The 25498-nt window shown below is 41.2% G+C and overlaps 2 protein-coding genes across 6 annotated transcripts in view; both read left to right on the plus strand.

The window, feature by feature from the left end:
* Positions 1-176: 176 nt before the first annotated feature.
* On the plus strand, positions 177-18775 carry pdcd6 (programmed cell death 6). 2 transcript variants are annotated; one of them, XM_075452265.1, is made up of 6 exons: positions 177-384; positions 5863-5924; positions 14726-14770; positions 15724-15894; positions 16880-16989; positions 17941-18775. In XM_075452265.1, the coding sequence occupies exons 1-6, from the start codon at positions 302-304 to the stop codon at positions 18037-18039; spliced, it is 570 nt and encodes a 189-aa protein (XP_075308380.1). In that variant the 5' UTR covers positions 177-301; the 3' UTR covers positions 18040-18775. The 2 variants fall into 2 exon arrangements, with proteins under 2 accessions (XP_075308380.1, XP_075308381.1); XM_075452266.1 differs by having other exon boundaries at positions 180-384; positions 15724-15882.
* Positions 18776-19238: 463 nt separating this feature from the next.
* LOC142369859 (enoyl-CoA hydratase EchA19) overlaps positions 19239-25498 on the plus strand; it is a 50504-nt gene continuing 44244 nt past the window's right edge. For all 4 annotated transcript variants that reach the window (XR_012767724.1, XM_075452264.1, XM_075452262.1 and 1 more), the window contains exons 1-4: positions 19239-19564; positions 20977-21147; positions 24444-24541; positions 25232-25376. Coding sequence is in view for 3 of the 4 variants with exons in the window: in XM_075452264.1 (XP_075308379.1) it covers positions 19423-19564; positions 20977-21147; positions 24444-24541; positions 25232-25376 (556 nt within the window). In the remaining variant the exon portion in view is untranslated. The remainder of the gene's footprint in view (positions 19565-20976; positions 21148-24443; positions 24542-25231; positions 25377-25498) is intronic.

Raw genomic sequence — 25498 nt, forward strand, 5'->3', positions numbered from 1 at the left:
TTTAAAATTTTGTGCATATGCTCCTGTGAAGTCGAAAAGATTATTCGCTACTTTTAACATAAGTTTTTTTTACGTTTCAGTTTCTATTTTTACTCGGTTGAAGGAAAAAGGAAAATGCGTGACGTCACTCTTCTTCTAGTGGTGAATGATTGGCCACGCCCCTGTGCGCGAGAACGCGGACAGTTAACGTCGGGTGGTGAAGTCTGTTTGAAGCAGCTGGGAAGAGAAACTACTGCAAGGGGAAGCGCAGTCCGTACTTGCCCAGCAGATTTTTTTTTTTAAACTGAGCACTCCCTTTAAAATGGCGTATCACAGTCCGTACAGAGCTCAGCCACATATCAACGCTCCTCCGGACCAGAGTTTTCTGTGGAATATCTTCCAGAGGTGAGTGAAAAAAGGCGTTTTGTTTCGCAGCTTTCTGCCGGTTTCTTACTCAGCTCTACATTGAAAACTGCTGCCGTGTGTAGCGCTGTGAGGAAGACGGTGGGGGTGGGTGGTGGTTACATTAAATATTTCATTGACAGCTCGTTTTATTGTCTTATCTCTCACGTTTTTCAGCTGTTTTCGGTGAAACGAGGTATTTCACTGTCTTAAGGTAAGCTCTCCGTTGCTGTAGCATCTGGAAATACTACAGAAGTGCCTCGTCTAGTCATGAAACAGCGTGCAATACATAACCTATTGCTATTACTTATCACTCATCTGGTCACACAACAATATCTTACATTACTGCGTCTACAGCAGTGGCAAATGGCTTTATTACTGGGTTTGACGTGTGTTGCTATGAAATCCCAATCAGCTGGCTCATTGCAGTCATCAGGAGCAGTGAGAGTTTTTAAACCTGTGTTCAAAGACCTCCAGGAGTCCTTGAAAGGTTTTTAACACAAGTTCTCCCTGGGAGAGAGACAGTTCAGCTCTGTCATATTCATTATCAGCCACGCTGATGTAGTTTTCAACCAAGATAGTCACATGTCTGTTTAGTCGGATTCAAAAAGTGTGTCAGCGGCTGTGACAGTCATGGCAGTGAGGGGAGTGTTGATATGGTCTGGCCCATGGTGATAATAAGCTATAGAGTTATGCAATACTGCAGAGGATTCGTTTCCCACACTATTCAAATGCTGCAGGCATTTCAAAGCTTGAACCGACCCTAACGAATTATTCATGCGTGGTGCAAGACCTCAGAGAAATCAGGTTGGTTGTTCACCTTTTGTCCCGCTTCCATCTTCAGCCGTCCTCTTTTAATTCCACACACTACTGCCCTTTCACGCTTCTCAACAGAAGCAGCACCTCCCCCGACAATCATGACTCTACACATATGGAGTCAGCTTCACTGTAAATGGCAAACAAATTCAAGATGTATGACTGTGATGCTCACATAGAGTCATCTCTCACACTCACGCTGCCTCATCTGCTACCCCTTGGAGAATATCTGGCAGAGCTTCGCCGGAATTCCCTGGGTCATGTGATCAGTCAGTGGAGCATAGTTGACGCTGGAGGCCTCTCGTGCAAACACATACACACCTAACAACCCATGACTCACCGGCTCGCTGTTGGATTGCCTTTTTGAAGTCCGTACACACGCTGTAAATAATTTTTTTGCTATCTTTCAGCTCATTGGTGATGATATGACAAAAATGTTATGAGGGATGTTTTGTTTTTTGGATTACAGATACAGATTTGTTGCTATGCTGGGAAAAGAACACGTCCAGCGACTACTTACCCTAAATACTGACGACTTGAACCTTAGATATGGAAAGTTGGACACATGTTTTTCCTTTTGAGGCTTTTGTTCATGCAGCTTAAACGTGGAGGCTTTCCCTTTTCTCCATCCAGGGAGCAGCAGTGACATGGTCTAACGTTTGGACCTTTTTATGTGGAAAGAAGGGCGGGTTCTGTTCTTCAAGCCATGTTTTCCTGATAGGAAAAAGTGAAACATGGGAAAATCTGAGCAGAATATCCCACTCAGTCACGGTGTCTTTTATACTGTCCTATACTGTTTTTTTTTGACAGCATGAAGATGGAAACACCAGATGGTGTCTATTCTGCAGGCAAGAGGGAGTTTTAATGATGCTTTCACTTTTTTTCCTTTTCAATCGCAAGGTAACTTTGCCTGAGGCGAAGTCAGATACTGAGAGGAAGACAGGAGGTGGGAGAGAAGGGGAGAGTTTACATGGCACACACACACACTTCTTTGAGTTAATCTGTCAGTGTTTGGGAAAGGTTGGGTTGCCTCCTCTACTCTGACCAACACAACCGCTCCTCACCCTCACTGTGACAAAGCTTTCATTTATTGGTCAAGCAGAGAGTTGTTTTTCTCTACCTACCAAACCCAGCAGGTCTCCATGTTTGTTTATCTAAATTTAAGTGGTTGGAGGTGGACACAAACGTATAGCTGATCACTGTATAGAAGGCCACGTAGGCTTCAGACATGGAGATATTACCACACAGTAATGCATCACAGCTGTGTGTGTTGGTGGGGTTTCCCGTCTCCTCCCTTCTGACTTCTTTGCTGCTGGTATTCAGACTGTCTTTGTTGAGTGAGCACTGCGTCAACAAGTTAGGCCACGCTGGTTGCTAAGGAACAACCGAGGATGTTTGACTAAACTGCATTTCAAAACTCTGAGGCCCATTATTTGTGCCATAATTCAGGCTCTTAAGGGTGTTTCTGTGTTTGCGTTTCAGAGAAACACTCATGGTTGAGTTAACTTTTAGATGTAAATGTAGTTATAGTATAACATAACAAGTCATAGACCATAAAAAGACAGACTCAGTTATCCACTGTTGGACGAAGCCAAAGTGTGAGTGACTTAATTAAAGTAGAATACTACTGATGTCACAAGGCCCTGAGTTTCAAACATTTATGGCTCCAATAGACTCATTTAAAAAGCACCATGCTCTCTAAGTCAGTACTAAGTCATTAGTTTTTACACGTTTTAGTTATTATGGCGTTATAAGTTTGATTGACTAATTCAGCTCAGTGTGCTGTTGGTCCTGAAAATAATGACATCATTCATAATTACATAATAGTGTTTCAGGGTTGCTTTCCAGCTCCATTCACTTACAGTACATGTACAGGTACAGAGTTTCTCCTCTAACCTTTAATAGAATTTTGAAGATGAGTCACCCAAATAGGACTGTGGCTGAAGCAATCAAATAGTTTGACTATTATCTTGTGGGTGGGAATCACAGGCTCAGCTCTGCAATGGATGAAGTCGTGCCTCTCGAATAGAAGCTTTTGTGTGAGAATTGGTGTTTCTACCTCCTCCAGTGCTGACCTTCCATGGGGTGTACCGCAAGACTCTGTTCTTGGGCCTCTTCTTTTTTCCCTATACCTGTTGATACTGGGAACTATCCTACGTATATATGGGATCTTATTCCATTAATATGCCGACGAATGTCAAATTTATTTCCCCCTCAGGCAGTCTGAAGCTCACTCTATTCAGCCCCTTCTCGACTGTCTCAGGGATATCAAGTCGTGGATGGCTCTTAAATCTCTGAGTTTTGGTGAACGTAAAACTGATGTGGTTTTATTTGGTCCCAATTTTTCTATCAGTTCCCCCTGTGCAAATCTGTCTACTCTGACCCCACATTTAAGGTCTGTTGTCACCAACTTAAGTGTAAAAGTTGATGCTGCCCTTAGATTTGATAACCACGTTAATGGTGTGGTTAAATCATCTTTTTTCCATCTGCTGCGTCTCTCTAAGAAGAAACCTTTCCTTTCCAAACGCGACTTGCAATCAGTAATCCATGCTTTTATAACTTCCAGGTTGGATTAGTGTAACTCTCGTTTAACAGGTATTCGCCAGGTCACCCTGTCACGCCTTCAATTAGTGCAAAATGCGGCAGCGCGATTTTTAATGCATACAAAGAAACGAGAGCATATCACTCCGATTTTAGCCTCCTTGCACTGGCTCTCCTTCAGTTGATGTTTTTAAATCTCGTTTGAAAACACACTTTTTTTTTTCTTTGGCCTTTAACCCAGTGTGAGACTGACATTAATTTTACTGTTTATTCAGGTTTCATTGCACTATGTTCTGTATGTTTTAAGATAATTTTAATTGTTTTTCTGTTTTTTTATCTTTGGGCTTATGATGTGCAGCACTTTGATCATCCAGGTTTTGCTTGTTTTTAAAGTGCTATATGATTAAATATGGCACGCTATTATCTGGGCCGGGCACGCCAAGGCACATATAGGTCGTTATCATTGGTTGCTTAACTTTCCATAAATTTAAGAAAATAAATATTTAAACAATTTACTGAAGCTGAAAGACATCCACAGCCACATTAGTCGGTGATTGCTTGCAATCAAAACACTCTTGGCAGATTTGGCAGCTCCTGCCTGATGCCGCCTGCGGCTGTGCTGTTCAAGTTGCAGCTCAGAGAAGTAAATTGGAGAAATAACTGATTTCCTGATTGATTCACATTGATAACAGTCTGAAGAACTTTATGCACACTGCTCAATTTTTCTTTGTTATTGGCTGTTACAGAGAACCTCAGTCACTGTCACTCCGACATGACAGATGCAGGAACAAATCAAGGATATGACTGAATGCACGATGTTGATATCAATCTTAAATAACATTTAGACTAAATTAAGTTAGACTCAATTTGATTTTTTACAGTATAATATACTGTAACTAATGTGATATATAACAATAGACCGGTCTACACTCAAGCCGGGATTGATGCATTGGTGTCATGTGTGAAAGTACAAATGTGTCATCGCGGGGCCGATGCTCCTCTGAGCTAATCAGGAAGATATTAAACTGTGTAAGGGCACACTTATGTGGGCATTAGCCACCTCTCTTTGGTATATTTCTACTTCCAAGAAGGAACTGAAGCATGTCAATGAAGATGTCTTTTTTTTCTTTTTTTTCCGATAAGCTGTAGCCTAACTGATATGTGGAACTACTTAGATGCTACTTAGAAGATGGTTGCCTCCATTCTCTGCTGAGACTTGCCAGTGAGCTCAAATTCAAAATGAACTAGTTATTTTGACTCTTCCTAAGCTCTTTTCCATCAATTCATGCTCTGTACCCACTTCATTCAGTTCAGGATTGCAGGTGATCTGGAACCTATCCCAGCCATAGGGCGTGCAGCAGGGTACATCCTGAACTAGTTTCTCGTCTGTCACAGAGAGATGGACAATCATACACTCACACACACACACTTTTTGGCATAAAATGCATATTTTTGGACTGTGGGAAGAAACCGGAGTATCCAGAGAAACCCATACACAAGCACAGGGAGAACATTTAAACTTCCAACGGTCCCCAGCTGAGAGTCGGGATACTTTTTGCTGTGAGGTGACAGTGCCAACCACCACACCACTGTACACCCCTATAAGATGTTTTTAAGATGTGTTTTTTTTTTTTTTTTTTTTTTTTTTTAGGTAAATTTAGTCATTCATTAGATTAGATTGGCACATTGCAGTTTTATGGTTTTTACCTTGAAGCTGTCTGACACTGATAAGCTCTTTTGTGTAAAACCTTTTCTGCATTTAGTTTTCGCTGTTGCTTCCTACTTAAAAAATATGTTACACTGGGTGAGATTCCTTAAAGCTCACACTATGCTGGAAGCACCAAAAGTAACTTGCATTGTTGCCAACATTCAGTTTCACTTTGCTCTGTAAGGATCAACGCACACACACACACACACACACACCCCGTCTCCCTGAACTGTGAACGTACAGGCTGCCTTGTGCACCTTGATGATAGAACTCCATTCATTTCTGACTGTTGAAATACTAACACATGTTCAGGGGGATAAAGTTTCAGCTGGCGAGTGCTGATGCCTGCCAATATTGTGTGTTGATGTGTGAGGTGGTTAAAGCAGGCGGTACCTAATCTGTGTTTTTCTCCCCAGGGTTGACAAGGACCGGAGTGGAGTGATATCAGACTCAGAGCTTCAGCAGGCCTTATCCAATGGTGCGTATTCGTGTCTTGGAAGTTTCTGCCACTCAAATCCTTTTTATTTTTTTTTAACTCCCCCATCTCTCTTCTTCTTTTTTTTCCCTTTATCTCTCCCTATCTAACTCTTTTATTTAAGAAACTACTAAGCTGTAGCAGAAAATGGAAAAGTTATTTATTTTTATGCCTGATTGGCAGGTGAATTATTTGAAAAAGAACAAAGTTTTAGTTTTAAGTCTTCTTTCCCAGGACAGAAGAGAAGGAGATGAACTGTTTATTAGCGTAGCTTCAAAGCAAACACTTCAGTGTACTGTACTTCAGTGTCTCTGGGACCACAGAAAACAGAACAAAACTCTGCATTTCAAATGCTTAGATAGTATAAGTGAGTAATTGATTTTACAGCATCTGTCTGTACTGTCCAAATCTGCCAGCATTTTTTTGCATCCCACAATATCAATACATTATTTATTTTTTTTTTAATCTCCAAAGTCAGGGCAGTGCATTTTATTGTTGGGATTGCTGTTTATTTTAACATAGAAAATCCAAGTTTATGGCCAACTCTTGTAATGTCAAAAGTGAAACCTATAAAAACAATAGGTGTCCCTGGCTTGGTGTTAGGGAGCTTGTTGACCCTTCTTTCCTGTCCTCTCAACCCCAAACAGATGGCCGTCTTTGACACTGGAATCATAACGATAAGGTTTTAACTTGTGTCCAAATCTCTGATTTAAAAAAATAAAATAAAAAAAATGCAACACTGATAAAACATGCTGCTGTTTTAATGTTGAACATTTCCTGTTTGCTATGACACAGAGCACTAAAGTTAATATCTGGGGTATGTGAATATGTTTAATTAGTTTAGCAACAGGAATAAATCACAAATGAAATCTGTTCTGACCCTACGCAGAGCAGAGGGGGAAATTACCAGGATCAGATTATTTTTATGGAAACTTCACCAACAGAACCAAGCAAAGCAAGAACAGACACATCTGCAAAAATCCAATCTGATGTTTATTCTTGTCCCATGACTTACTTGTTTGTATCTCTTCTTCCTGGCTTCCTTTTGTAGCATTGCTGTGGGCCTAATTTCTGCTTCCGGCACCGTTTTTCTTTTTTTAACTTTGAAAGTGAAAGTAAATCGGTGTCATCCTGGGAAGGAAGCCAAAGTTCTGATGTGCACTCAGCCTCCAGGCACTCCGGGCTAGTTTCAGGCCCAGGAATATGTACAACAAAGATATGTTGACTTAGAAATAAGTCAAAAGCACTTCTTTTTAAGGACCAAAACTTCTCTAGTGTTGCTTTAATGAGTAATTGTGAAATAGATATTGTAATCGGGGTAATGATTTTGGCCATCATGCAACTGTTGTGTAAACATATTCAAATAGATGATCAAAAAATGACGAGTCTGTAAAATGGCATAATGTGGTCTCTTTAAAAGCCTTTAAACTGTGTTCCTAGTGAACAGTCAATTAGAAATAAATGAAATCCATCTCCCAGAGTCCTTAGAGTGCTGCAGTGACGTTTAATCTGATTAAAGGCTCAGTAGAAATTCTTTAAAAAATCAGCATTCGAAAGACTCAGGGATGCAACATGAGGATTACACCTGCTAATGATGGAATTGCAGTCGCGTTTGGCTCAGGAGGAGGAGGAGGATTCAAACAGGATTAATGTATCACTCGCGTGGCTTCCTAAACAAAAAGGAGAGGTTTGAGGATAAATGTTAGGTAAATGATCAATCGTCTCTGCTCCCAGTCCTGACAAGTTAATTCATCTTACTCTTGCTCTGACGGAGAGTAGCTGCCTCACCATAGAAGGCTTGGAAAATGCCCGTTTTCACGCCACACTCGCACAACACTGCAACACAACTCTCTCTTGACCTTGCTTGCAGTAAAGCAGCATGATTGAGATGCGGTATATTTTGGAGCGCTGTTTGCCCAAAAACTCTGGCACAGGTTGTTTTCTGCTTTCTCATTAAGAAATCAGATTTTGAACGCATCACGCTCCCCAGAAATCCCCTTTTTTCTGGGCACTTCAAAGCAGAAAACAGAGCGTAGAAGCCAGCCGCAGCAGTTAGAGAAGCCGTTATCAGGCTGCGCAGCGGCTCTGGCTTGGCATACTGATTAGTGTGTGTTTTATGCATGTACGCACAGGCTCATGTGTTTGTCAAGAGCATATTTGTGTTGCTCATTTCATCAGAATTTTTTTTGCCAAGCCTCACTGTTTTCGTTGTAAGACTTGGCCTCTACGTGTGTTTGTGCTTTCTGTGTTGTGTATCCTCAGAGCGCACCTTGCTGTGGGATCTTGTGGTGAACGGCAGGTTTCCCGGTCCAGACTCCGTCAGTTCATTAGACTCATTGTGATATGAATCGGAGCCAGCGAAGCTGAACACACACACTGGACTGCTTCCTGTCCTGCAGTTTGCTAAAGCCACCAATCCTGCTGGTGTTGGACTGTGCGGTGGCTCTGCAGAGGATGCTTTTTGTTAAATGCATCAGCAAAGCTTCGTCTAGTTATTTTGCCTAACTGTATATTTCTGTAATTTAAATCGGACATCCATTTCTTACAGCTTCAATTGGTAGATCCTTTTCTTTTTGCTTTTTGATAAGCATGGAGCCGGGGCGACATCCATGACTCCATCCCTGCCGTGTCCTCCACTGTTTGTCCTCCTATACTCTAAGCAGTACTACCAGCAGTAGGACATGGAGCAGGCTCCCATGCTGATCGTGGTTGTCCATGATTTCCATATTCTTCTCGATGACACGAATAGAAAGGAAGTGTGTAACTGAAGTGAAGCACGCCTGTTTGTTTTTAGTTTCCCAGCACTCAAGTCACATGACCAACGATACCAGCCTAGCGAATTAGGGAGGAGTACGTCCGCAGTATAGAGCTCAGCACTGCGGATCCCCGTTTCTCACCGTTTACAACTGCTAAAATCAGCATCGTATGCGAATGCTTACGTGGGCTCCGGCGTCTTTGAATCCTTCCACCTATGAAGTCGTATTCCAGTATTTTAATGTAAATGGACAGTGCTTCCGTGATAGAAACGATATAGAAACAGATTAGTATAAACGGACCCTAACTTTGTCTTTTTTTTTTCTCACCCATCCCCCACTTTTTGTCTTTCTCTTTCTATTTGCCCTCCCTCCTCTCTTCTCTCTCTATGTCCAAGGTGTGATAGAGTATCGTCCCTGATGAGACTGGGATTGTCTCTGTGCTGTTGAAGTATACGTGCGCGTCTGTGTTACATGTATGGCTTGTGGCCGTGCCATTTTCTATAAATATGGATTTGTTTTTCGGCCTCCCTTCTCTCAGCGGTGAGCAGATATCATGTCAACGTGCCGCCACACTCCCCCACTCTCCGGAGCACACAGATTTACACTCCTCTTTAGTTATTTATCCAAGTGTGTAGGAGCAGCAGTATGTTAAACCTGCTGACATGCAGAACGGGCTGAATGGCAGCACTGTGGAAGCTTGATCAGCAACCCTTACCTTCAGACCTACATTTGTAAAACCCTGAAGTTGAATTAAGATGACTGTGAGCCCTTTTTTCTTATCAGCCAATGTTAGAATTTCCAGTAACTCCTCTCTGATGTTCTCCTCAGTGGTCTCTGACAGCACTGATTTTGGTCGACCACGTCATTTTAGCTAAAGCTCACAGGCACCGATTCTGTTTTGACTGGATTACTTGAGCCTGTTGTGTCCCACCGATCGCGGCAGGCGTAAACCACAAAAACACACTGAGCTGGCTGGCCAACTGCCTGGTGACTATTTTTATTATTGTGTGACGCATAAGCAATGATTTGGTAGAATTCAGCGACACGATTCTGCTCGCTTGTTTCCAGACCTTACAATCAGCCCACAACATGCGCACCCTCCTGTTCTGAGCACTTTTTTTTATAGAAGTGGGGGTCACTGCCTTTTAGAAGTGCTGTTGCCATATTGGGATTATTTGTTCAAGTAAGATCACAGTTGGTATCCAACAAGATTTCCAGCTGAAAAATGGTTTATAATCAGAATATTTCTGATAGAAGTGGAAAGGCTGTTGGTAGGTATGATATGTTTACTTGTTGTCATTTGAAATGTGAGCTGTATTTCATCCTGTCATGGTCAGACTTCTGCCTTGGTCGGGCAGGATGTGGCCTGTGTGTGTTTTAGGGTTCAAATGTGTGTAACTACCTTGTGAGGTGTATAGCTGAACATTTGAAATGTGTTTGGAAAAGTTCATATCAATGTGTTTGCATATGCAAAGCTTATAAGTACAAGCGTCTCACTGAACTCCATCACGGCAGTTATGTTTGTGTACACACTGTGGTGAGAGCTCTCTGTTTTTCTACCAGCCTGCCTCTTTCTTCACCTCCTACGTTCCCTCTCTTCCCTCCTCACTTCTCTCCACCTCACCACTGGCAGTTGGGTTTGCCAGTGAGAGAGCTCAGTGTATGGACGGAACAGAGGGTTTATTGTCCCAGCTTACCAGCAGACGCACACAAACCGGCCACCTCACACTGGGCAGCCGCAGTCTGTCTGGTGTACATCGGTGACCTCACAGCTAGCTCCTGGTGTGAACGGTTTTTGTGCTCGTGTGTATGAGTTGAAGAATCTGCGCGGCTGAAAAGGTCACAGCTTGTTGCGAGTTTGACCTTTTCGACAGTTTTTGACGACTGTATCGCTGAGGCGGCGTTGATGTTGACGTTCTAAAGAATGACGTCTTCTTGAAAATGGAACTATGACATGGAATATTTTCTGATTAATATTTAAGTCCCTATTAGAAATATTACAAGGTATAAAGTGCTGTTTTTAAATCCAATTAAAAGGGTTTATTTTCTACAGTATTAAAATACACACAAACGTTAATGAGGTTGCAGGTAGTTTGTGGTGCTGAGTCATGGTGTGATTTGAATTGATCTGATTTTATTCTCAAACCACGCTCACTAGCTTAGCAGTTTAACTTGAGCTGACAGCTAGCTTAATGGAACAGTTAGCTTCTCAGTGAGTTTAATTAAACTCAGCTCAGCTTTGATCTATTATGCACTTTTCAGGCAGAAATGCAACACAGGGCTTTACAGTGTAAAAGGAAAACTTAAAGGGACAGGTTCTGAGGTGAATAAAATGTGCCTGTTTTTATGTTGTGCTCTTCCATTATACGTATAGTTCAGGTGCTTATTCTGTGTTTAACTTATGTTGGTGTCATATTAGTGAGGCTGTGACTCTAAATGCAATGGGTTGCTGGATTGATCCCCAAAAGATAGATGTATTCAGCATGAAGAAGATATTTATTCTGTTTGAGGATATTTATGGATGACTTTTTTATTTATTTTTTTATTTTTTTAAAGAAAGACAGCATGGGACTTCAGGACACTTTATTATGAGTAAGCAGAACCAGTACATTATTAGCATCGGTTCTTATCCATCAGTTCATGTAAAAATGTGCTGACTTTTATCCTGAAGGGAATTGTCCCTGTGATTTCCTAAATATTCTTCGTTTAAATGTAACTTTTTAGTCTCATTCTTTATTTCAGTTGGACATTTTATCACAAATGTTCCTGAGGCATTTTACAAAGTTTATAGCAACTCCCAGATAATCAAAATATAAAAGGCAAGACCCAAATAGGAACATAAGAACTCTCCACCTGTATCTTTGTACCAAAACGTGGAGCTTGCGTATGAACAAAGTACATCATAACAAAAAAAACGAGAACTGTTTTATTGCTTCTTTTCAAGTAGCTGTTTGCCACATCGTGTACATAACCAAAGCTGAATCTTGCCTTTGGATAGTGGATGTGCTTTAACCCCTTGTTATTTTCCTGCTTATTTAAATGCATGACATAGCTGGTGATATTTCACCAAAATCATGAGCCATCCAACCAGCTAACATTGCTATTTGAGCATGGTTTAAAAAAATAAAATAAAAATAGGCAAAAACAGAGCACTGCACTTCCTAGAGGTGTTGGCAATGTCAATCAATCCAGGTTTGAGGCCCGACAGTTAATGCATACTGTTGTCGTTTGATATGTGAGATCTTTCAAAAAAACTTGAGATTTAAAAAGGGTTTTTAATTTGAATTTAAAAAAAAAAAAAAAATCAGTTAAGAAATATTTTATACAGACAATAGTTTCTGATATTTTATAGGCTTTGCTTTTTATCAACAGTCCAACAGATGAACGTTGAATATAAATTGTTGTCCAAACCCCAGCTCCACTGAGAGCCTCAGGCTCACAATAGACCCAGACAGCCTCCAATATCAATAAAACAAAACAAGTAAGAGAAGAATTGATCCGTGTCTCATGCAGTTTTTATCATCCCCACATCTTAAAGCCCCTTTCAACCTCCTTATCATTTATTTGAGCATTCTAATGGATTTCCAAAGATTAAATCAAGGTGAATAAGAATCGGCTTGTTTAGTTTGGCTTGAAACCTTTTTTATGTAAATGAGGGGCTCTTATCTCAGCTTGTAGCTGCAGACCTACTTATTGCTGGCACAGCTAAACTGTGGAGGGAAATCAAAAACCAACGGCACAGAGAGGAAACAGCCCTAACGACGTTGGCACGCCGTTAAAGCTCCGTGAATGTTGTTTTAGGGCCTGCAGATGGAGTTGTACGGTCAGCAAAAGTAAGTTCAAGCTGCTGCAACAAAAACTTTAGAGATTTATTTTCCTCATGCCTCATGATCTGTTAGAGGTTCTCTCCCCTCTTGCCACATATGCATTTATCTTTATATTTCATGTGTTTTCTCCTCTCTTTCCATCATCCTCCCACATTCACCTCTCTTCATTCCTTGGGTTGAACTGTTGCCATGTCTGGCATAAAGAGAGGTGGTGACTCAGCAAGGATTTAGTTGTTCTGATATATCTGTGTCTTGAGGGTTCAGTGTGAAGCAGACTATAAACTTGAAACACCCATCTAAACTTTAAGGTCTATCAATCTTTATCTGACCATATAACTGACAGGTTAATGTACTTATAATAGAAGTTGGTCTTCTAAATGAAAGGTAACTCTGCGTTTTGGGCATAAGGCTATAAAGTGTCACCAAACTCCGCTCCATCCGCTACTTTTTTTTCACTTCTGCATACTTTTATCTCTGCTGTGATGAAACATCACCATGTTTGTGGGCTAAGAAAATCCCATAAACTCATCTGTTGCAGTCATTATTGCATTGGGTGAATCCTTGTATTGTCCACATCTGTCGGTGCATCTCCAGCGCTGGGGTTCCTGCGTTCATCTGTTCTTCATTTGTCAGCACACACATCATTTCCGCTTCACTAACAAAATGTCAGCCAGTACAACGGGAGGATGTGGCAGAGGAAACTGAAACATTACAGCCGACCTCAGTGGGGAGCTGTACAGAGGCACGGGAAGGTTGTGCTATTCCTCTTTGACAGATCTCCCTACACTTCATCAGTGTTTTTTATAGCCAGTCAATCTTTCAGTTATTGTTTATTGGAGTTTCTGCCAGTGTGTTCTGTTCTGTGGGAGCCTTGGACCGGCTTCCATGCACTACTCTGTTGAGGTTTTTTATGATGTTTGAGTTCGGGGCCACGGTAAAACCTTCAGCTCGCACCTCTTCATTTAGTCCATTGTGGGTTTTTATGGGTGTTCTCTTATTACAGAGGCATTTTATCCTCAGCGTCTTCACAAACTATGTGGGATTAGTTTCCAGAATAGAACCCAGTCTTTCCTCGACCAGTTTAATGGTTCCCGTGCCCGTAAAGCCCAAAGCCTTCTTGATCCACCTCTGTGCTGAACAGTCGGAGACCCTTTTTTCCTCCAAACACACTTTCACTTGTTGCAGCCTGAAAGTTTCTCTCTAACCTTAATATTCAACAAGGATTGCTCCCACATTGCATCAGACCTGTTTATTTTCAAAGGATACAGGCTCATTTTCCCTCTGATGTGCATCCCATAAGATTTACAGTCTCACATAACTTAAGATGTTCAAATGTTTGCATTATTCTCCTTTCCTGTTTTAATCTTTAATTTCTCATCTAAAACTATCTGTTACAAAATTACTCTTGCTTTAAAAAAAAAATACAAAGAAATAAAAAAGGTTTCATCTTCAACTTCATGCCTCTAGGAGGTCACCTAACTGCTCAGTTTGCAGAGCAATCCCAGGAGTTTAGTATCAGTTATGAGACGTTAACAGATGCTGCATTGCTCCACGATCTTCACTGCAGGTTTTAATGCTTTTGGCACAGTGCATCCTTCCTCACAGACTGTGCTTACACGGGCATTTCAGTGCAGCAGAACTCATTGATAGTTTCAGCACACGTGTGCTTTACCGGTTATGAGGAGTCGAGATCTCCTGTGAAAAATCTTGTTGACTCATTCACTTTTATCCTATTTAATCCAAGTGGACCGGCTGCATATTTTTATATTTTATTTTTATATTTTTTTACTAACTACAATCTAATCGTAGTATAGTTTTCCCAAATGATGTTTTTATTTATTTATTTTTTTTCTCGTTTTCATGATGCACGGTGGTTGTTCCAGGGCGCTATATAATGTATAAATATAGGCATCAAGAATTTTGCTGCTCAGAAGATGACCGTATTCATTATAGACTATAGAACATCTTAATTTTCTTGTAAGTGGAGGAGTACCCTCCTGCTGGCTGTGGTAAAGATGTACTTTTAGTTCTGGTCTCACTTTTCATTCCTTGAGGCTTGACTTCACTTCACCTCTTAGCTTCTGTACATTATCTTCCTTGCTCCTGTTATCCTCATCTTTCAGCACTGTTTCTTCAGTTTTCTTTTTCTTAAGAAGCTATGCAGAGTCCTTGCTCTAGATGCTTTTGATATGATTTTAACCAGTGCTCATCTGGTTCGCAGGCACATGGACTCCTTTTAACCCAGTGACCGTCCGCTCCATCATCTGTAAGTATCCGCTGACGGTGACAGACCCAGCTTTCACACAACTGTTTTTATGCCGAGACTCCTCAAGTTGTTTATTTGTGTCCTTGCCATGACAACCAGATAAAGTCATTAGGTTGCGAAGGCACAGACAAACCTATGTTTTGTTTGAGGGAATGCTGCTTTAGTGGAAACCTACTGCCGTCAATAAGACAAAGAGACAAGGAAATGGGACAGCTGCTCACAAAGAAAAGCTGCCAGTGCCAGTGATCTGCTGTGATATGCTGCGCAGGTTTAAAAACTTTTAGCTCTGCAGTGTCGTTAAGGACGTGGCTCACAACTGCTTAACACATCTATTGTAGGTCTGACGGGAATTTGACTTTTGACACTCAGACATTTGATTTTTTTTTTGTTGTTGTCCTTTTAGAATGAAAGAATGTGGCTGAACTTTGAACTTGAGGCCTGGGACATGCTGCAACTATAGCTTCCACATGTGCTAAGAATAATACAATAAAAATGTCTTTGTCATGTTCTTATACTGTTTGTACTTTGCTCCCCGTTTGCTGTGTGACTACAAGACTTAAATTCCATGGCGTGTCCCCCTGTACCATGCGCTGTAAATCCATTGTTTAATAGTTCAAGCGCAAGAAGCATATCCTGCTATAACACTCCCTTTGTTGGGAGGTAATTGGATTGAGCCGCATGGGGATGAGGAGTGGAGTATTGGAGCGGGGAGCTGCATTCTTTCTATTTAATGAAACACACTTATGAGGAGCAGTTTGGGAAGTGTGAGTCTGTTTGACCTGCACAGTTAACTCTACTGTTCTCTGAAAACCCTGCTACACTGGCTCCAATGTAACTGGAACTGTCCCAAATGCTATTCAGGTATTTTGTGTAAACTGTATGTATGTGAATATGACACGATTGCAGTGTACCTTATTCTCCACTCCTACCCCCCCACCCCCCCACCCCCTCAGCCATGTTCGACAGGGAAAACAAAGGTGGCGTGAACTTCAACGAGTTTGCTGGCGTGTGGAAGTACATCACAGACTGGCAGAACATCTTCAGGACCTACGACAGGGACAACTCCGGCTTCATCGATAAAAATGAGCTCAAACAGGCACTGACCGGATTCGGTGAGCTGCAAAGTATGCTTTTGTATTTAAATTTGATTGCCATGGTGGAGGGCTGCCTGTAGGACTGTCCTTACTCTGGGTTAGTAGGTCAGGTTTTTGGCTCTGTGTGAGTATATGTGGAGCAGCAGGCTGAAATTAGGCTATATAATTCTATCCCGATTTTTAAACTTGCCTCTTATGTGGTAAATACTAATAGTCATTAATTTGACCTTTTTTATTTTTAGACTTATATCTCCAGCTTGCTATTTACACTCAGTGCAAATCATGGGGGACAAATTAATCCATCAAATGTTTTCAGTCAAAACTCAGAAACTTGAAATTGGTGGTGAAAGCCTCACAGTAACTTTGGTTGAACGCTGGTTCACCTGCTCCATGTTTTTATTCTTCTATGCCAAAGATCTGATGAATGACATTGAAATTTATCCGTGTACTACTTGAGTGGCAAGTTTAAAATAAAATCTCTAACTTCAGAAATATTTTGCATATTACTTTGGCTGATTTCTGTATTATATTGTGATTATGAGTCCATTGTGTCGAGTGTTAAGTTCAGTAGATTTAGGAAGACTTTGGCACTTATTCGACGTGTTTACATTATTTTTCACAATCACCTGAAGTGGATGTAATGTCTCGGATGTCCCCATCATAATTTTATCAAAACTCGTTGATCTGGCTTAGCCAGTCAGTGCAGCTGTCTACAGCTCTGCCACATTCAATTTCTGATGTTCATTTAAAAATCGTTGGCTGGTAGACCCTTTTTATACTTAAGAGTTGCTATGCTCCCCACATAATTGAACTACCTCTTGAGCTCTTGATTTTTTTTTTTTTTTAAGCTCCAGGTTGTTTTTTCCAATAAGTATCCAGCAAATGCCCGAATAGAGCAACCAAGATGTAAAAAACCACTTAACATTTTAAAGAATACAGAGTTTGAAAGAGAAAACGTAGGACGCCTTTGAAATCCTGACCTCATTTCTGATGTTATATTTGCTGTTGTGTGTAGGTTATCGTCTCTCAGACCAGTTCTACAGCACGCTGATAGAAAAGTTTGACCGGCAGAGGAAGGGACAGGTGGCTTTTGATGACTTCATCCAGTGCTGTATTGTATTACAGGTAACACTCTCATAATGAATAAAAGACCACAATCCCCAACCGAGCAAACAGAGTTTTCAGAGCCTCACAAGTTTTCCACACTTTGTCATGTTTAAGGTTCATTTCAAAATTTCAATGTTTTCTTAGCAATTTTCCTCTCGGGGTGGGATTGATCTCTGGATTGCTTTCTATTCCCTGTATCCATCTTTCCATCTGTTCTGACTGCTCCAGTTGCAATGCAAATATCCCTGCAGAATGATGCTTCCACCTGTGTTTGATCATATGGATGGTAGTAATGAAGTGATATTTACTGCCTGGTTTCCTCGACACGCACATCTGGGAACAATTAAATCTTTTCAACACCATTTTAGGGATATTGCTTTTCATGGTCTGAGAATTGGCTTAACTATTGGCTCCGTGGTTAGAGTGGGTCGTCCAATAGCCAGAAAGTTGGTGGTTAGATTCCCACTCTCGCCACTCAAAAAGAGAACTACTTTCTCACTCATGAAAATGACAACTAGAGGGGTGTCAGTCCACCTCCTTGTCAAGGCCGAGGTGCCCTTGAGCAAGGCACCGTACCCCATGCTCCTCGGGCGCTGTGACTGGCTGCCCACCGCTCCGGTGTGAGACCCCATGCATGTGCATGTGTGTGTCAGCAGGTGCCAACCTGGATGCGTTAAAAGCAGAGGACAAATTTTGTGTGGATGATAAATAAATCTGATCTTAATCAGAAATCAGAAAAATATATCAACATGTGGAAAACATCATTTTGAATAATCTGTCTCGAGTTGGATAAGGTTTTAATTTAATTTAACACTGAGGGATCCACCGTTTACTATGGGTGGAATTGCAAAACTAAGACAATGATGTTGACGTGAAACTGTCAAAACTTTGATTGATTTTAATATCCAATTTAAATTAATATTCTTGAACTTGCTTAAAGCCACTTGTTTTTTTCTGTTCTTTCCACAGAGATTGACTGACGTGTTCAGACGGTATGATACAGACCAGGATGGCTGGATCCAGGTGTCTTATGAACAGTATCTATCCATGGTCTTTACTGTAGTATAATGTACACAGATGATCACAGAAGAGCACAACTGGACACAACTGTGCCAAAGTTCCCGTCACCCTCCAGATGTCTGCCATGGTGGAAACTACAAGACTTTTTTTTTTTTTTTTTTTAAAAACCTAGTTGGGCTGTTTAATCAGAGTTTATGATGTTAAGACAAGAAAACTGCAGCACTTGATGTATGTTAGAGAATCTTGTAGCGTTTTGTTTGTTGACAAAGCTGAACAGGGTTTGTGTTTGGGACACTGGGTTGGGGACTGTTAAGGACACATCTATCTTTCAGTCAGTCTTGTCTGTTAATGTTAACAATATTTTTAATTGTCTTAACTTTAATTGATGAAATTAAAAAAAAAAAAGATGTATGTTGAGAATAATAATAATAAAAAAAAATGCATTGTAAATATGATTTAAAATGCATTGCATGCTTTTCAGGGAAATTTAGCCCCACATTGAAGCATGCTTTCCCTTCTCTTGACTTTTCCTCTGCCCTTTGTTTTTTTTTTTTTTTGTATGTTTTTGCTCAAAGCCATGTTTACAAAAACTGTGAAAGCAGGTGACGCTCTGCTTTAGGATTCACTGACATGCCAGCTTACATGCCATATTTGTACAAACTTGTTTTTAACATCAAATCTTCAAATGTTAGAACATAACTTTTTGCAGGAGGTTAAGCATAATGCCTTCAGTATGGCTTATTTTCTGTGCATGATGCCTTAATGTGTAAAAAAAAAAAGAAAAGAATAAACAAGAAGACCCTGAAATCTTTTATTAAAAAAGGCAATCTTGTCATTTTGTGCTTATCATTTATATAACATTAAACACTTGAAGAAGAATTCCAATCATTTCACCCTAAAAGTAGTAAGGACAACTTGTTTAAACTTGAACAATGTGGTGTATCTTAAGAAAAATAATCTTATCACATCAGTTTGTGTGAAAACATATTCTTAAACTGTCGCATGAATAAAGTTTTAGTAGAAAGTACAACACTCCCCTCTCAAACCAAGTGGAGGGAAAGTATAAAGAAAAGAACGAGCACCCATACAATTATATTTAAATAATGAACACTGGAATGCCTCAAATGTACTGCAGGAAACTGGATTTAACAAGGATAAATATCGCCCTCTGCTGTGTGTTTGCAGTTTTTAACACCGCAATGCACCAAGTGTGTGTGTGTCCTCAGAACCTTTGCGGAATATGTCTTAGTTCCTGACGGGAGATTTAAAAGTGTTGCACCTGGATAACGGAGTTGTTTTAAAGTAGCCTTATAAAGATTGTTTTGCAATACTTACGAGCGTTTTCTTTTTTTTAAAAAGAAATACAGTAGTTATCGGATAACTTTTATTTCTTGCAGAGCTCGAGCTTCTGTTTCCATAAGGCCGTTAGGAATGGCGCTAAAATATTTTCGGACGTTGACACCAATTTTAAGGGCCACATATCAGAGTAAGACATTTGGACAGTCCCAGAGGACGACCTTGACTCCAGCAAACTCCTACAGTTGTTCAACAGGGGAGGAAGATTCCACAACAAGTAAGAGTGGAACAAGTATAAGTATGTAATGACTTCTTTAGGACTACAGGAGGAAGCAGAGGCCACGGACACACCTGAACATAATTACTAATCAACTCCAAGGCAAGAAGCGGCGAGAGCAAGGTATCAACATCTCGATGTACGTTGAACACATGAAAGGAAGAGCTCACTAAACGTCGTTGACCCTGAAAGTGTTTTCCTCAACCAGTTACAAAACAGGAAGCATAATTTACTAAACATTTCAGAGAATGCACTGACAGAATCAAGAATCTTTATTGTCACTATGCAGGCATAATGAAATTTAGTTCAGAAGCTCTTGGCTTTGGATACACAAAAGATACAAGGCACACACTGTGTGCCATACAGTATAAAGATATCTAAATAATATACAAGAGAATAAAAATAGTAAAAGTTAAAGTAGAAAAAAAAAAAAAAAAAGTATTTCCTAAAACATATCAAACGGGGAAAACGAAGACCAAGATGAGATGCTCAGAGAAACAAAACAGGGGGCAATGAACAAAAATAAAGATAAAGAAAAACAGTAAAGTGTAAGTATATGTTTCAATCAGATGAATTCTAATTAAAGCTGCTGTCACTCGTTTCTTTTGTCCGATGGCTAACTGCTTCACAAATGTTGACTAAGAGAAGCCAACCATTAAGCCTAAGTGTCAGCTCATGATCACTTAAAACATTTCCAGACTGTCGCTCCGCTCTAAAATAGACCTGATTGTATAACTGCAGTGTCATCTGACAAAAATTACCATTTAAGCCACTCAAAGACAACGTCTGAGCTGTGAATTTGGCTCCCACTGAAAAATGTGGTCTTTTCATTAAGTGTTTCCCAGCACTTCGGTCTTAAAAAATGTTACTGAAAAAGAAAAACAACTGAAAGCAGCTCTCTGCGAGGTAGTTAAGATGTGGTTCATTCCCTTGGAACGGCACCAGCTCTGTGTAATTATTTGTTTGAGGTGTAGCGGAGTAGAAAGTACGCCTGAGACAAATTGCCTTTTCTTTTCTCCCTTCACTGGGTTTGGTTTAGCAGTCTGTCTTCCTTGGAATTGTCTGCGTGAGCGAGGCCATTGCATCCAGTAGCTTTGTTTTCCTGGCTCCTCTCACTTGGATGCAGTTGCCTCTGGGTGTGGTTGACAGTCAGATTCCCTGGGATGAACCTAAACAATGTCGGGTCAGCTGCTTGCTGCAACCTCAGGCCACAGAGGTCACTCAGACGCACCTCAACGTCTGTCTCGTCCTCTGTTTTTCGTTTATCAAGTCCGCCACATAAGACGATTTATGCTCGGCCTCCATCGCTCCTTCGGTGAGGTTTAAGACGAATGTCTCTGGATGCTCTCTTTCTAAGTGTTGTGGCCCATGCTGGTTTTCATCTGTACATCTTTCTCATTCTCTGTGGAAAGCTGCAGGTCAGACTGTGGTCTCAGAGCGAAGGGGATGCGTGGTCACTGTGGCAATAAACCGTCCAGAGGCGCGTAACGCGGTGAACCAGGAGACAGCGAGACGTCTGCTGGAGGAGTTGCAGGCCTTTGACACTGACCCAGACCTGAACGTGGCCGTCCTGCATGGGGAAGGTAAAAGAATTGCAAGAGATCGAATGGACGGGTAAAAAAAACCTTTTTTGCCGTTTTCCACTGTCGCTGCCAGAGTCGGCGAGCAGCCCATTTGCTCTTTTACTTCAGACAGATGTTTAGAGACTCCTGACCGAGCTTCAGACTTGCTTACCTCATGTAGTTAAGGACCAAGTAGTTGTCTTGTAGTTCAGTGTTTCCCAACCTTTTTTGGCCTGAGTACCCCCTGAGCCTTCTTGTCACACCACGAGTACCCCCTCACACATACAACGCGTGCGATGATTCTCCAAAAGTAGAGCAACACAGTGGTTATTACATGAAAATCATTTTATTTAATATCCTTAACTTGAACATAAAATTCTCAGGCTTTCTCTCTCTTTTTTTTAACCTCAGTTGAATTCAACATAAGAATAAAAAACATTTTCTTGAAATATAAATAATTAACCAAAATAGTATAAATACTAAATCAAAATAATCTTCCTTTGTTATCGAACTTAAACAAGTAACATTTCTCTTTTTTTTTAAGAATACATGAACATAACCCATTTCTCTCTCTTTTTAAGAATACATTAACAGGTCTAACTCATGTAACAGTAACTGTAACTGGAGTCTCCTTCATAAACAGTCCTCCATAAAAGTGTGACGCCTTAATAAATAAAAAATAAAAAAACTCCCCGTGTACCCCCTGCAGTACCTCCGCGTACCACTAGGGGCACGCATACCCCCGGTTGGGAAACACTGTTGTAGTTGACGCTTTCATGTCTATGCGGTAAATATGCAGCCTCTTCATGGCTCACTGTTTATACCGGAAAGAGAAAAATGGTGAGTCTGGCACAACCTAAGGGTCACAGACTTCTGCTATTAACGCTTAGGAAAAATTAATTAAAGTGTCATACTGTCCGTTGTTTGTTGAATGCATACAAAAACCAAAGTGTTCATTCGTGTTTTAATTTAAGTTTGGAATAATAGACTTCTTTGCTCATAATTAATAATTTCATGTTTTGTGCACTGATGGGGAATATTTAGGCTGTAACGGTGTTCCGTACATTTCTTGAACGTCATGATATTCACCTTTTCATCGGCATTTTTACTGACTTCTGTTTCGAATGTCCTTTCACTTTTCCTCACCTCTTTATTTCCTCCAAACCCCCACTGCCCCTCTCTAAATCGTCCTCTTCTTCTACATGTCTCCCACCTCACACCTTTTCGTCCTCGCCGTGCTTAGATCTCACCGAAACACTGAGTAGACCAGATGAGTGCACATGCATTGACAACACACCTGTGAGGAGGCCTGCACTGTGTCAGCCACCCGAGAGCAGAATCATGTCACAACTCTTAATGCTTCTCAAAATAATCCGAACGCACACCCAATGAACCCTTTCCCACAGTGGAAATACTGTCATCGGCTTGAATCAGCCTGTCTGCCGTATGAGGTGCACTGTGGCCTCAAAGTATAGGCCGCGGTGCTTTAGGGTTTGGAGCCTCTCCACATAATGGCTCCGGATACCTCTCGCCTCAGCTGTGAACCGAGAACACAGTGTCGGAGGGCAATTTGCTCGCTTTAAATGGGTTGGCAATTAGCAGCACAGTAGGTAGTTTCACAAAAGTGGCCCCTCCACGATTCCCGCAATTTCTGTAATGTCATTTTAATCATCCCACCACACATTCCTGTCAGCAGGTTGTCCTCTGTTTCCGCTCAAGACGACTGACCCTTGGTGGTGATTACCAGTATGTCAGTGCTGCGAGATGACAAGCAGGGAGTTCCTAGTGTGGATGTAATGTTTCTGCTAGCATACGGAATCCATTTTGTTCAAATTAGCACCAACACCGTCACTTTCTCAGCTCTCATTTTTCATCGTCTGGGGGTTTTTTTTGGTGGGGGGGGGTGCATATGAAATTAAAAGTAATTGCTCTCAGCAGTTTCTGAAAGTGCTCTGGAGTGTTTCGATTCAGATTTCTGAGGGCGTTTGTCTTTTGGGGGCCAGGTGCAATTTACATGTGAACCCAGCTGCGCCACTGTAGCCACTTTCAGTGTATAAACCTCACTGGCTCCCTGAAACGCAACGTAAAGCTCTAATTGTCACGTTGAATCATTTTCCTTAAACTACTGTACCAAACTGGAGCACATGCCTAAAACAGTGGTTCCCAACATTTTTAAGTGTACATTCAGTGGTCCGAATGCCGGTGCACTGAAATTCTATTGATGTATGTTTGTCACACAGTACATCAACAGCAGGTCAGCACAGGATTGAAAAGGTGTAAACGGCACAGCAGCGATAGTAGTTAGGAGGGGTTGGAAAGTTGGAGTTTCTTAACTTTTCTTTTGTCTGTAGGGTTGCATTCTCTTTCAGTCGCTTCCAATCATTTTATTTTAGCTTAAAGCGAGTGGATGTCAGGGGGTTAGTTTGTCTTCATCAGTGGCTCTGCATGTTTGACAGTGATTGATAGATTTCTTACTGTTTTCTAGTGAAAACTTACATATGTTTGAAGTACCTGTGTTTTCCAGTAATTCACAAAAAAAACCTTTAAAATGATACACTTCTCTCCAGATACATTAAGTTATATCCACAGAAACAGTTCCTATGAAACCTGGCGTTATATTTTTCCATCATTTAAGTAAAATTGAAACCCAGAAGGGCTGAGACTCTCGCATATTTCTCTTGCTGATGGCAGCATCCCTCATCGCATACGACTACGTCTCTTTCTTTGCTCTTTTTTCCATTTTCAGCGCTCACATTAGAAGTAAACACAAACTGTCCAGCTTCTGCTCATTTCCTCTCACGAAGATGAAAGACTTCAGGGCCCCTCCGTTTCAATGCTGCTCCCATAAACGGCGTGACACACCGTTTTTTCTGTAATTGCCCTGCGCTGACCCACAGCTGTAATCGGAGCTCCCAACTGATGGGTGTTGCTGGCACATCTGATCATTGCGATCATTTTCACGACGGTTACATTACAGACAGAGGAGGATTCTATGAGCCCCTGCTTGAGACTGTGACATAATGCTTGTTTGCCTCCTGGGCAATGTTGTAATTACCACATGAGTCTTAACGGAAGAGGCTGCAGTTACAGAATGTTGCTCCTCCATTAATGAGTGTACAATGCATGTAAACACATGCATGATCTGTGCCTATGCATTGAATTTAGGTTCTTTAGGGAAGAGAAGCATTTGTGCGCCAGCCAGCCAAAAGAAAGAAAGCTGCTCTATCCAAATAGCAGCCCTTTTTTCATCCTCATCATTTTCCCTTCCTCTCTGACTTTCCAGCTGCCATACTTTGTAATTTTGTGGTCTCTTCCAGGAGGGAATTTCTGCGCTGGTTATGATCTGAAAATGCTGGCCAATCAAAAAGCCCCCATTAAATTGGAGCAAGATGTCACAAAGGGTCCTGGCCCAATGGTGAGCAGTGCTTGTGAGGTTTATACCTACATTTCCTTATGGTGTTAAGGGGAGCTAAAGGTTTCCATTAAATGTAAAACCAGCAAATATGGACAGTAATAATTGTGTATATTTTTAGTCGTCTTTGTTTTAGGAATGACATCCAGTCATCGGTGTGCCTCAGGAACTAGAGTTGTACATGTGTGTTGTACATGAGCGGAACGTTCTGGCTTCTGCAACTCTCCCACTACTTGACGGAGAGTCGGAATCATAACACAAATGATTTACTGAAAGTTATAAAAGTTATAAAAGCTACAGTCTTCCATAAATCCATCTGTTTAGATTGCATGTTAAGTCTTTGGAATTGAGTGGACCTCCTGTGCAGAAAATGATAGCTTTTTACCTCATACCGAACACACTGTGCTTCATTTGTTCAGCTCCAGCCAAAACTTGGATCGTTTGTTACCCTTTTGTTTGACAGTATGAAAAAATGCATTAGAAAATGAAATCTGGAACATTTTAGTGCATAAAGTGGTGGAAAAAGCACAAAAGTGGTAGTGAAGCGGTGACGATATAACCGCTTGGTTTTGAGAATGTTTGTGCCTTGTCTTCACTGTTTATTTCTTGCATGGTGACTGTAGTCATTTGGCTTAGATTACAGTGTAAGCGTGCGTGTATGTTTGGATTTACTGATCCAGCTGTTTCCTACAGGGTCCGTCCCGTTTACAGCTGTCCAAACCATTGATAGCGGCAGTGAGTGGCTTTGCTGTGGCCGGAGGCCTGGAGCTGGCTCTGCTGGCAGATCTGAGGGTGGTGGAAGAGAGCGCCGTCATGGGGGTGTTCTGTCGCAGGTTTGGTACGTGTGACTCCTCGTGATGTTGATTCGTATCTTCATCGCTGTCATGGTTACTGCTGTAATATACTGTGTGGTTCTTTTTCGTAATGGCTTCCGTTGTTCCTCTGCTCTTAAAGGCACCA

The sequence above is a fragment of the Odontesthes bonariensis genome, chromosome 20 (genome assembly GCF_027942865.1).
Source record: "Odontesthes bonariensis isolate fOdoBon6 chromosome 20, fOdoBon6.hap1, whole genome shotgun sequence".
NCBI classification, from domain to species: Eukaryota; Metazoa; Chordata; class Actinopteri; order Atheriniformes; family Atherinopsidae; genus Odontesthes; species Odontesthes bonariensis.